Source organism: Lutra lutra, chromosome 9 (assembly GCF_902655055.1).
Source record: "Lutra lutra chromosome 9, mLutLut1.2, whole genome shotgun sequence".
In the NCBI taxonomy this organism is placed as follows: Eukaryota; Metazoa; Chordata; class Mammalia; order Carnivora; family Mustelidae; genus Lutra; species Lutra lutra.
In genome coordinates, this window is record NC_062286.1 from 15,105,712 (window position 1) to 15,119,365 (window position 13,654).

At 39.1% G+C, this 13,654-nt stretch overlaps 1 protein-coding gene across 1 annotated transcript in view; it reads right to left on the minus strand.

Moving 5' to 3' along the window:
* Nucleotides 1-13,654, minus strand: part of WDR35 (WD repeat domain 35) — a 66,023-nt gene that overhangs the window by 22,119 nt on the left and 30,250 nt on the right. Inside the window, 2 exon segments of the mRNA XM_047746314.1 lie at nucleotides 949-1,018; nucleotides 4,068-4,212. Coding sequence (XP_047602270.1) covers nucleotides 949-1,018; nucleotides 4,068-4,212 — 215 coding nt within the window.

Consider the following 13,654-nt stretch of genomic DNA (forward strand, 5'->3'; position numbering starts at 1 on the left):
TTATTGACTTAACATTTACTTAATGAGCACCTACTATGTGCTAGACACTGAACTAAGCACTGGAGACACTCAGATAAAATCTTTCCCTTCAGGGATTCCTCAAAAGCCTCCTAGGGAAGACAGCAAGCCCGACGCCTTATTACAGTACAGTATGACACAAGTAGAGATGTGCTCAGGAATTATGAGAGCGAAAGGAAGGAACATCTCACATACACAGAAAAGCGCAGGGAGGTAAAACCCTGAGCTCAGACATAAAAGTACAGATGGTGGAAGGACAGACAGCTCGTGCCAGAATGAGGAAGGGGAAGTAGCGGCACAGCACTTCAACAGCCTGGATGGATCCCAAGGGCTTATATGCTTAGTGCGAAAAAGTCAATTTCAAAAGGTTACATGTTATAGGATTCTCTTCATTTGAAAAATTCTCAGAGCGACAAAACCAGAGACGGAAACAGATCCATGGTTGTCGCGGGGCAGGGACAGGGTGGATGGACAGCAAGTGCAAAAATGGAGAACTAGCATGAGGCAAGTCCGTTCCCGATGGTGAGAGTACATAAAACTACGCGCATACATGTACATGTCAAAACTAGTGAAACTGAGTAAGGAATCGGGTGGGAGTCCAGTTAAGAGTGTCATTACCAATAGCAATTTCCTGTCTTTGATATTATCCCACAGTTATAGAAGATGTCACCACAGAGGGAAGTGGGATAAAAAGGTTCTATGTGCTATATCTGTGCAACCTCCCGAGAGCCTATTATTATTTCAAAAATGGTTTTAAAAATCAAAGGGAAAAAAGCAGGCCGAGATAAAAGGTTTTCAGAATGGACATTTTTTTAAAGAATTACTAGAATAACATGCTATTCAGTAAAAAAATAATTACTTGTCAGATGTCAAAATAAAGTTACAGTATTTCAAAACTTACAGATGTCGACATTTGCTGCAATCACCTACCTGAATTGCTTTACTATAATCAAGCACCCCATCCACTGATCCAGAAGGAGTATCATCAACATGATAAATTCTGGGGGGAAAAAAAAAAGGCAATCATTTCAAAGATGGTCTAAGTACAGGTTATGCCATTTCACAATCTCTAGAACAATTAAAGAACTGGATGACACCAATGAATACTATTACGTAACATAAATGTGCTGATTATTTTAAAGAGTTCTTGACACAGCTCGATCGCATAAAGGTAAAAACTACCTGCCAGGTGTTTACTAGTTATGCAAATGATATGTTCCTGAAAGTTATGCCAAAAACGTATTTGGACATTGAACCACATATTTCCAATGAACTTCATTAAGCCCCAACAGATTATTTTACCTTACTCTGCAAATGAACATCACTCAGAAATAACTTCAAAACACTAAGTTTCTCTGTCATTTCTCCATAATTTCTCTTCTGTCAATGTGCTTAATAAAGGTAAAGCTTAAAAGTATTTGGGAAGCACTAATTAATGGAATTTTTGTTCTGAAATAAAGAATCATTCTTATGTTCCCTGTGTTGTGAGGATGCACTACTTTTGGACTTTCCCCATCTGATACCTTCAATACCTTCAATATAATACTATTCACACCATAGCATCTCCACTTTACTTGTCTCTCCCACTAGCTGAGGAGGCAAAGACTGTATCTCCTCCAGTGCGTAGCACAGTGTGACACACTGTCAGGTGCTCTATGTTTGCTGGGAAAATATTAAAACGAATGATGGCGATAGGGAAGATACATCATAGAGTAGCTATGAGGCCCTGGACAAGCCTCTAAGCCTCAATTTCTCCATGTGGAGAATAACGGCAACCTTTGCAGGGTTTTTTAAGAGGCATAAATAAAATGATGTTTGTAAAGCACATATGCATAGAGCCTGATCAAGAAATCATAGATAGGGGCACCTGGGTGGCTCAGTGGGTTAAGCCGCTGCCTTCGGCTCAGGTCATGATCTCAGAGTCCTGGGATCGAGCCCCACATCGGGCTCTCTGCTCAGCAGGGAGCCTGCTTCCTCCTCTCTCTCTGCCTGCCTCTCTGCCTGCTTGTGATCTCTGTCAAATAAATAAATAAAATCTTTAAAAAAAAAAAAAGAAATCATAGATAGAATATAGTCACAACAAAATTAAGCCATTTTCTGTCTTTAAAATATCATGAAATTTTATCACTGTTAAATTAAAATCGTGATTATACTTTTGTCAGTATAATGAGATCAAATGTTAAATAGAAATGTATTAAATGCAGAAAGAAAATATATTTTAAAAAAGAAATTTAGAGGTGCCAGGATTCTGCATTATAATACATTGCTATTAAGTATATCCAGCTACTACTTCTACTTAGTTATCACAAAATAAAAGTCAAAGGTCAGGAGATCATGTGACCACCTTCCATCTCTTAAAACGAGTAGAGTACTACAAGAAAGGCCAATCTGAGTGTTTCAGAGCCAGATCAACCAGATCAACCAGATCTACGTGCCATTTCTACTTATCAGCTGGGACCTTTGGCAAATAATTTAAGCTCCTGTGTCTTAGTTTCCTCTCTGAAACAGGATTAATAAGAGTACTGACTAGGCTTACTGTAGTATCTAGCACATTAGAAGTATTCAATCAATGATGGCTTTTCTTACCCTCATCCACCATATTTTACAGTTGAGAAAACTGAGGCCCAGAGAGAACCTGCCCAATCATTAGAACTTGTAAGTGTATCTCAGATAGAAAGAAAGGGAGATGCTGCCATCTTAAAACCAGAGTATCTTTAGCTGGCTCTCCAAGGAACTTACTCTACTTACTCTATGAAGAGGCTAGACTTTTCAGTCCCAACTTTACCCTAAGATCTCCCAGCAGACTGTGGTTCTCTTACTTATTATTGCTACCACTGTCACATGCTCTCCTGGAAAGAGGCCAAAGATTCTTTCCAGTTAGACTTTCAGAACTACTGAGAAAGCAAGATATAGTATTTTTCAACTGTTCTGGGGGTCTTGTTATGTTTTGTTTAGAGAGGGAGAAGTGGGGGAGAGGCAGGGGGGTGGGAGACAGAGAGAATTTAACTGGCTCCATGCCCAACACAGAGCCAGATGCGGGGCCTCCATCTCCCAACCCCGAGATCATGACCTAAGCCATAATCAAGAGTCAGACACATAACCAACTGAGCCACCCAGGTGCCCCTCAACTGTTTTTGTTTTGTTTTGTTTTGTTTGGGGCTTTTTAGTTTATTTGTTTTGCTTCCACGTGAATTCACGTATCTAAAATATTTACTGGGACATCCAATCTTAGTACAACAGTGAGTCTTAAAGGGAAGGGAAGATGGCATTAAGATCTCAAGCATGTGTGAGGGAAGATGATCTGACATGACCCCTGCTGCCCACTCCCACCAACACAGGCCTACGCCCTGATTAAGAATTATTAGCTTAGAACAGTCAACAAAATGCTTTATTTAAAGGCTTAGGGTAACAACAAAAGAGCAAAAAAAGTATCACCAACAGAGACAATATAACTGACAAAACACAGTAAATGCATCTGCACCTTGAAACTTACTAAAGGGAATTCCCCCCATCCTAGCTCCTAACTTCTCCATGTGGTAGAGACCCCTCTATCACTTAACCCCAGCCCCCCTCGAATCAAGGGCAAGAGAAAGAAGCCAAGTGACCACTTCGCCCCACCTGAAGACTTCCTCCCTAAGAACCTGCCTCTCCTATGGAGATTGATACTAGAATCACCCCCACCCTTCTCGAAAGACCCATACAACTAACCCATAAGAATGAAGCTTTGGTTAGATTTTCAACTGAATAATCATATTTATGGTTTATCCTAATATGGTAAGAGTAAATGAGTGAGAATAGCTATTTCCTTATAAAAACACAGATTTCCACTCTTTATCTCCAAGGGCTGTCTTTTATTACACCATGCTACCTCTCATTTATTTTGATAAATTTAAACAAATAATTTGAAAGGTTTTGAAATTAATGGAAAAATATTATTTTTAGTAACCAAAACAATTTACAGTTCTCAAGCATGACAATTTATAATTATCTATGTCTGATTTAAATGTGATATGGTTGAACTACTAAAAACCATGCAGCAAAAGATATACCTTTCTCTCCCTTCTTTTCGAGACCGTGTGATCTGATTAATTTCCAATGCTGTGAGCTTCTTTGCCACACGATACTGCCAGGTATAAAATGCTTCTTTCGAAGCTGCTATCACATGGGTTTTGGTCATTGCAACAAATAATGGTACTATTAAAAAGAGCATTAAGACAATTAAGTTAGTTACACAGAAACACAGAATGTTTGTGCTGCAAAGGATTTGAGTGAGCACTGCATTCAACCCCACATTTCAGACAATATACCTCACACACAGTCTCTGAAATCAAAAAAGAATCAAAAGCTTGTAGAACTATACAAAAATATTACATCAAAATGGATCAAAGATCTAAATGTAAGAGCTAAAACTACAGAAATCCAGGGGACAAAAAAATTAGGAATAATCTTTGTGACGGTGGATTAGACAAGAGTTCCTTAGATATGACACTAAAAGCACAAGCAATGAAACAAAAAGGAGATAAACTGGACTTCATCAAATTAAAAACATTTGTGCTTCAAAAGACTTTTTTCAAGATTTTATTTATTTGAGACAGAGAAAGATAGTGAGAGAAAGCATGAGCAGTGGGAAAGGGAGAAGCAGGGTCCCTGCTGAGAAGGAAACCCAACAGGGAGCTCAATTCCAGGGCCCTGAGATCATGACCTGAGCAGAAGGCAGACACTTAACTGACTGAGCCACCCAAGCACCCCAACATTTGTGCTTCAAAGGACACCATCAAAAAAGTGAAAAGATAACCCACAGAAGAAAATATGTATAAATCGTATTTGTGATAAGGAATTGTTTCTAGACTATGTAAAGAGCTCTTACAATTCAATAACAAAAAGATAAATAGCCCAATTTAAAAATGGGCAAAAAAAGCAAAAAAAAGGAGCAAGATGGCAGAGGAGTAGAAGACCTAATTTTGTCTGATCCCAGGAATTCAGCTAGATAGTTATCAAACTATTCTGAACACCTACAAACTCAACAGGAGATCAAAGAAAAGAATAGCAGCAATTCTATGAACAGAAAAGTGACACTTTCTGGAAAGCAGGAAGTGCAAAGAAGTGAATCCGAGGGGATATTCCAGAAGATAGACCACCAGGGGAAGAAGCCTCCATCAGCCAGCTCCGGGCAAGTGAGAGAGCAGCGGAGCATAAAATCAGAACTTTTAGAAGTCTGTTCTGTGGAGGGACATCACTCCTGTGGCTAAGCAGGGGGTGGAGCCCTCTCTGGGACAGTGTGATCTCAGAACCCTCGGAGATCACAGAAAGACTGGGGGTGTCTGAGTGTGACAGAGCTCCCCGGTATTGGAGCAGGAAAACTGGCTGCAAAGACGGAGCCACGGGGTGGGCTCTCAGCTAGGGGTTGCCATAAACCATGATCCAAGGCATAGGCCACTGCTCTTTGAGCAGGGACCCCACAAGTGGCAGATCTGGGGAGACCCCTCCTTTTTTCCACCAGGAAGAACAGTGCGGGAGTGCACTGCAGGAATCTGCTGGGTTTGGACACTCCAAACAGGGCCGTGCGCCAGAGATAGAAATGCTCGGTCACAGCCCAAGTGAGCACAAGTGTGGCTGGAGACCAGGGAGATGGGAGGGATTGACTGCTTTTCTCTGAAGGTACAGTGAGGAGTGGGCCCTGAGCTCTCAGCTCCTATGGGCCGGATATTGGGAGGCCACCATCCTCATTACCTTCCTCTAAAGCAGATTACTTAGCATGGCCCCTGACAAGAGTGGTGCAATTCGCCTTGGGCAGACATTTGAGAATCACAGCAACGGGCCCCTCCCCCAGAAGATCAGCAAGAACATCCAGCCAAGACCAAGGTTACTGATCAATGAGAACATCAAAACTTTAGCGCTAGGGAAATACAGCACAGAGAATTCATGGCTTTTTTCCCCTGACTCTTTAGTCTTCCAAAGTTAAATTTTTAAAATTTTCTTTTTTTCTTTTTTAATTTTTTTTGAATTTATCGTCTTTCCTGTTTTAACCAACATCTTAACACCTTTTTTAAAATCTTTTTAAATGTTCATTTTTATACTCATATTCTATCCCTTCATTGTACTTAATCTCATTTTTTGTATATATATATGTTTTTCTTTCTTTAAAATTTTGGGATACAGTTTCTTCTAACAGAACAAAACATACCCTAAATCTAGTGTATGGCTTTGTGCTAGTCTTCTGCCTGATCATATTCTCTCTCTCTCTCTTTTTTAATGTTTTTCCTTTCTTTTTTCAACCAACTTCTTATCAATTTCTTTTTTAGAATCTTTTTTAATTTTCATCTTCACAGTCACATTCCATCCATTCATTGTGTTTACCCTTATTTGTGTGTGTGTGTGTGTGTGTATATATATATAGTTTTTCTTTCTTTAAAATTTTAGGAGGCAGTTTCTTCTAACAGACCAAAATACACCCAAAATCAAGTGTGTGGCTCTGTTCCATTCACCAGCCTGATCAAACATTTTTTTTTCCTTTCTTTTCCCCCTGGTTTTGGATCTCTTCTGATTTGTTTAGTGTATATTTTTCTGGGGTTGTTGTTACCCTTTTAGCATTTTGTTCTCTCATTCACCTATTCTTCTCTGAACAAAATGACAAAGTAGAAAAACTCACCTCAAAAAAAAGAAAAAGAGGCAGTACCAACTGCTAGGGACCTAATCAATAGGGACATAAATAAGATGTCAGAACTGAGTTCGGAATGATGATTATAAAAATGCTAGCTGGGCTTGAAAATTTCTGGAGAAATAAAAGAAAATAAAAGAAATAAAAGAACTAAAATCTAACCAAGTTGAATCAAAAAAGCTATTAATGAGGTGCAATAAAAAATGGAGGCTCTTACTGCTAGGACAAATGAGGCAGAAGAGAGAATTAGTGATATAGAAGACCAAATGATGGAGAATAAAGAACCTGAGAAAAACAGAGATAAACAACTACTGGATCACAAGGGGAGAATTCGAGAGATAAGTGATACTGTAAGATGAAACAGTATTAGAATAACTGGGATCCCTTTATGGACACTGGGGAAGGTATGTGCTATGGTGAGTGCTGTGAAGTGTAAACCTGGCGATTCACACACCTGTACCCCTGGGGCTAATAATACATTATATGTTTAAAAAAAAAAAAAAAGAATAATTGGGATCCTAAAAAAGGGGAGGGGGCAGAAGGTATATGGGACCAAATTATAGAAGAGAACATCCCTAATTTGGGGAAAGAAAAAGACATCAAAATCCAGGAGGCAAAGAGAATCCCCCTCAAAAACAATAAAAATAGGTCAACACCCCGTCATCTAATTGTAAACCTAACAGTCTCAGACAAAGAGAAAATCCTGAAAGGAGCTGGGGACAAGAGGTCTGTAACCTACAACAGTAGAAATATTAGACTGGCAGCAGACATGTCCACAGAGAACCGGCAGACCAGAAAGGACTGGCATGATATATTCAGAGCATTAAACGAGAAAAATATGCAGCCAAGAATACTATACTCAGCTAGGCTGTCATTGAAAATAGAAGGAGAGATAAAAACCTTCCAGGACAAACAAAAACTGAAAGAATTCGTAAACACCAAATCAGCCCTATAGGAAATATTGAAAGGGGTCCTCTAAGCAAAGAGAGAGCCTGAAAGTAACATAGACCAAAAAGGAACAGAGACAATACACAGTAACAGTAACCTTACAGGCAATATAATGACACTAAATTCTTATCTTTCAGTAGTTAGCTTGAGTGTAAATGGGCTAAATACCCAATCAAAAGACAAAGGCTATCAGAATGGATAAAAAAACAAGACCCATCAATATACTGTCTGCAAGAGACTCATTTTAGACTCAAAGACACCTCCAGATTTAAAGTGAGGGGGTGGAAAACAATTTACCATGCTAATGGACATCAAAAGAAAGCTGGGGTGGCAATCCTTGTATCAGATAAATTAGATTGTAAGCCAAAGACTGTAACAAGAGATGAGGAAGGACAATATATCATACTTAAAGGGTCTGTACAACAAGAAGATCTAACAGTTTTAAATATCTATGCCCCTAACACGGGAGCAGCCAATTATATAAGCCAACTAATAACAAAAATCAAAGAAAGACATTGACAATAATACAATAATAGTAGGGGACTTTAACACCCCCCCTCACTGAAGTGGACAGACCTTCTAAGCAAAAGATCAACAAGGAAATAAAGGCTTCAAATGACAAACTGGACTAGATGGACATCATAGATATATTCAGAACATTCCACCCCAAAGCAACAGAATACACATTCTTCTCTAGTGCACATGGAACAATCTTCAGAATAGATCACATCAGGGTCACAAATCAGGTTTCAACCAGTACCAAAAGACTGGGATCATTCCCTGCATATCTTCAGACCACAAAGTTTTGAAACTAGAACTCAACCACAAGAGGAAATTTGGAAAGAACTCAAATACATGGAGGCTAAAGAGCATCTTACCAAGAATGAATGGGTCAATCAGGAAATTAAAAAAGAATTTAAAAATTCATGGGAACAAATGAAATGAAAACACAACTGTTCAAAATCTTTGGGATGCATCAAAGGCGGTCCTAAGAGAAATGTATATAGGAATACAAGCCTTTCTCAAGAAACAAGAAAGGTCTCAAATATGCAACCTAACTCTACCTAAAAGAGATGGAGAAAAAACAGCAAATAAAGCCTAAACCCAGCAGAAAAAAGAGAAACAATAAAGATAAAAGCAGAAATCAATGAACTAGAAACCAAAGAACAAAAGAACAGATCAACGAAACCAGGAGCTGGTTCTTTGAAAGAATTAATAAAGGTGCCTGGGTGGCCTCAGTGGGTTAAAGCCTCTGCCTTCAGCTCAGGTCACGGTCCCAGGGTCCTGGGATCGAGCCCCACATCAGGCTCTCTGCTCAGCAGGGAGCCTGCTTCCTTCTCTCTCTCTCTCTCTGCCTGCCTCTCTGCCTACTTGGGATTTCTGTCAAATAAATAAATAAAATCTTAAGGAAAAAAAAAATATTGATAAACCCCTGGCCAGACTTACCAAAAGGAAAGAGAAAGGACCCAATTAATAAAATCATGACTGAAAGAGGAGAGATCACAACCAACACCCAAGAAATAAAAACAATTATAAGAACATATTATGAGCAACTATACGCCAGCAAATTAGACAATCTGGAAGAAATGGATGCATTCCTAGAGACTATAAACTACCAAAACTGAACCAGGAAGAAATAGAAAACCTGACAGACCCATAACCAGTAAGAAAATTGAAGCGGTAATAAAAAATCTCCCAACAAACAAGAGCCCAGGCCCAGATGGCTTCCCAGGGAAATTCTACCAAACATTGAAAGAAGAATTAATACCTATTCTCCTGAAACCATTACAAAAAATAGAAATGGAAGGAAAACTTCCAAATTCATTTTATGAGGCCAGCATTACCTTGATCCCGAAACCAGAAAAAGACCCCATCAAAAAGGAGAATTACAGACCAATACCCCTGATGAACATGGATGCAAAAACTTCCACCAAAATACTAGCCAATAGGATCCAAGAGTACACTGAAAGGATAATTCATTACGACCAAGTGGGATGTATTCCTGGGTTGCAAGGTTGGTTCAACATCCACAAATCAGTGTGATATAATACATCAATAAAAGAAAGAACAAGAACCATATGATACTCTCAATAGAAAAAGCAATGACAAAGTACAGCATCCTTTCTTGATCAAAACTCTTCACAGTGTAGGGATAGAGGGTACATATCTCAGTATCATAAAGGCCATCTATGAAAAACCCAAAGTGAATATCATTTTCAATGGGGGAAAAACTGAGAGCTCTTCCCCTAAGTCCAGGAATATGGCAGGGATGTCCACTATCACCACTGCTATTCAACATAGTACTAGAAGTAGTAGCCTCAGCAATCAGACAACAACAACAACAACAAATAAACGGCATCCAAATCGGCAAGGCAAAGAAGTCAAGAAGGCAAAGAATTCACTCTTTGCAGATGATATGATACTTTCTGTGGAAAACCCAAAAGACTGCACTCCAAACTGCTAGAAATTCATACGGGAATTCAGTAAAGTGTCAGCATATAAAATCAATGCAGAGAATCAGTTACACTTCTATACACCAACAACAAGACAGAAGAAATTCTGGAGTCAATCCATTTACAATTGCACCCAAAACCATAAGATACTTAGGAATAAATCTAATCAAAGAGGCAAAGAATCCGTACTCAGAAAACTATAAAGTATTCATGAAAGAAATTGAGGAAAACACAAAGAAACGGAAAAACATCCCATGCTCATGGATTGGAACAACAAATATTGTGAAAATATCTATGCCACCTAGAGCAATCTACACATTTAATGCAATCCCTATCAAAATACCATCAACTTTTTTCAAAGAAATGGGACAAATAATCCTAAAACTTATATGGAACCAGAAAAGACCCTGAATAGCCAAAGGAATGTTGAAAAAGAAAACCAAAGCTGGCAGCGTCACAATTCCAGATTTCAAACTCTACAAAGCTGTAATCATCAAAACAATATGGTACTGGCACAAAAACAAGACACATAGATCAATGGAACAGAATAGAGAGCCCATAAATGGACTCTCAACTCTATGGTCAACTAAGTTTCTTCAACAAAGCAGGAAAGAAAAGTCCAATGGAACAAAGACAGTCTCTTCAACAAATGGTGTTGGGAAAATTGGACAGCCACATGCAGAAGAATGAAACTGGACCATTTCCTTACACCACACACAAAAATAGACTCAAAATGGGTAAAAGACCTCAATGTGAGACAGGAATCCATCAAAATCCTTGAGGAGAACACAGGCAGCAACCTTTTCGACCTCAGCCATAGCAACTTCTTCCCAGAAACATCACCAAAGGTAAGGGAAGCAAAGACAAAATGAAGGACAAAATGGCAAGGGAAGCAAGGACAAAAATGAACTATTGGGACTTCATCAAGATAAAATCTTTGCACAGCAAAGCAAACAGTCAACAAACCAAAAAGACAACTGACAGAATGGGAAAAGATATTTGCAATGACATTTCAGATAAGGGCTAATATCCAAAATCTATAAAGAACTTATCAACTCAACTTCCAAAGAACAAAGAATTCAATCAAGAAATGGGCTGAAGGGGCGCCTGGGTGGCTCAGTGGGTTAAAATCTCTGCCTTTGGCTCAGGTCATGATCCCAGGGTCCTGGGATCGAGCCCCGCATCGGGCTCTCTGCTTGGCAGGGAGCCTGCTTCCTCCTCTCTCTCTCCCTGCCTCTCTGCCTACTTGTGATCTATCTGTCAAATAAATAAAATCTTAAAAAAAAAAAAAAACACAATTATCTTAAAAAAAAAAAAAAAAGAAGAAAGAAATGGGCCAAAGACATGAACAGACATTTCTCTAAGAAGACTTCCAAATAAAGAAGTACTCAACATCACCAGGCATCAGGGAAATACAGATCAAGACCACAATGAGATACCACCTCACACCAGTCAGAATGGCTAAAAAAGACAAATCAGGAAATGACAGATGCTGGCGAGGATGCGGAAAAAGGGGAACCCTCCTCCACTGTTGGTGGGACTGCAAGCTGGTGTAGCCCACTCTGGAAAACAGCATGAAGGTTCCTCAAAAAGTTGAAAATAGAGCTACCCTATGACCTAGCAATCGCACTACTGGGCATTTACCCTAAGGATACAAATGTAGTGATCCAAAGGGGCACGTGCACCCCAATGTTTATAGCAGCAATGTCCACAATAGCCAAACTATAGAAAGAGCCTAGATGTCCATCCACAGATGAATGGATAAAGAAAATGTAGTATATATACAATGGAATATTATGCAGCCATCAAAAAAATTTTGCCATTTGCAATGACATGGATGGAACTAGAGGGTATTATGCTAAGGGAAATAAGTCAATCAGAGAAAGACAATTATCATAAGATCTCACTGATATGAAGAATATTAAGAAACAAGACAGAGGATGATAGGAGAAGGGAGGGAAAAAGAAATAAGACGAAACCAGAGAGGGAGACAAACCATAAAAGACTCTTAATCTCAGGAAATAAACTGAGGGATGCCAGAGGGAGATAGGTGGGAGGGATGGTGGTGGCTGGGTGATGGACATTGGGGAAGGTATGTGCTATGGTGAGTGCTGTGAATTGTGTAAGACTGATGAATCACAGACCTGTACCCCTGAAACAAATAATACATTATATGTTAATGAAAAAATAAAAAATAAAAATAGTAACAATTTAAAAAAATGGACAAAAAATCTGAACAGACATTTCTCCAATGAAGATATACAAACAGCCAGCAAGGAAAGGAAAAGATGTTCAACAGCATTAGCCATCAAGCAAATGCAAATCAAAACCACAATGAGATACTACTTCTCTCCTGTTTTAATGGCTAGAATCAAAAGGCTAGACATTAATGAGTATTGCCAAGGATGTACAGAAATGGTAGGAAAATAAAGTGGTGTGTCCACTTTGAAAAATAGTTTGTCATTTCTCCAAATGTTAAATACAGAGTTACCATATGCCCCAACAACTCCACTCCTAGGTATATAACCAAGAGAAATGAAAACACATGTCCACACAAAAGTTCACACACAAATGTTCAGACAGCATTGTTTTGAATAGCCAAAAAGTAGAAATAGCCCAAATGTCCATTAACTGATGAATAGATAAAACAAATCCCACTCCCTCCTCCTGTCCCCACTATTATTACTGCTTGGTTTGGGCCTGTATCCTTCCCTCTGATCTCACGTCTTATATTTCCTCATTAATTTAGAAAAGAAAATTCTCCAAAGTCCCTTCCTAATTTTGGAAAATATCCTCCTAAACATATAATTTTTTCATCTGTTCTGTTTTTAAGATTTTATTTATTTATTTGACAGAGAGAGAGAAAAAGAGAGAGAGTACAAGCAGGGAGCATGGAAGGCAGAGGGAGAGGGAGAAGCAAGCTCACCACTGAGCAAAGAGCCCTAAACAGGGCTTGATCCCAGGACCCTGGGATCATGACCTGAGCTGAAGGCAGACACTTAACCAATGGAGCCACCCAGGCGCCCCTTTCTGTTCTGTTTCTTAAAAAACATTTAATTAAGCTCCTACTATGTACCTTTTTTTTTTTTTCAAAAGATTTTATTTATTTGACAGAGAGAGATCACATAGGCAGAGAGGAAGGCCGGGGGGGGGGGGGGGGCTCCCTGCTGAGCAGAGAGCCTGATGCAGGGCAGCCCAGGACCCTGAGATCATGACCTGAGCTGAAAGCAGAGGCCTAACCCACTGAGCTACACAGGCGCCCCCTACTGTGTGCCCTTTGATGACACAGTCTTATGAAGTCTATCTTAAAAACTTAAAAATGGAGGAATAAATAAGTAAAATAACTTGCCCATGGTCACAAAACAAACTAAACACCACAAAACTAAGCGCACACACACAAAATATATTAAGACAACAAAAAAATCTTTCATAAAGATCAGTTTCATACCTATTTTCTAAAATCATGAATGATTAGAATAGTGTAAAACTTATGTTTTATTAAATATTAAGCAAAGTATTCACATGGCCAGAATAAAGGAATGGTGTTAATAGCAGCTACCATTTAGGGAGCTCTTGC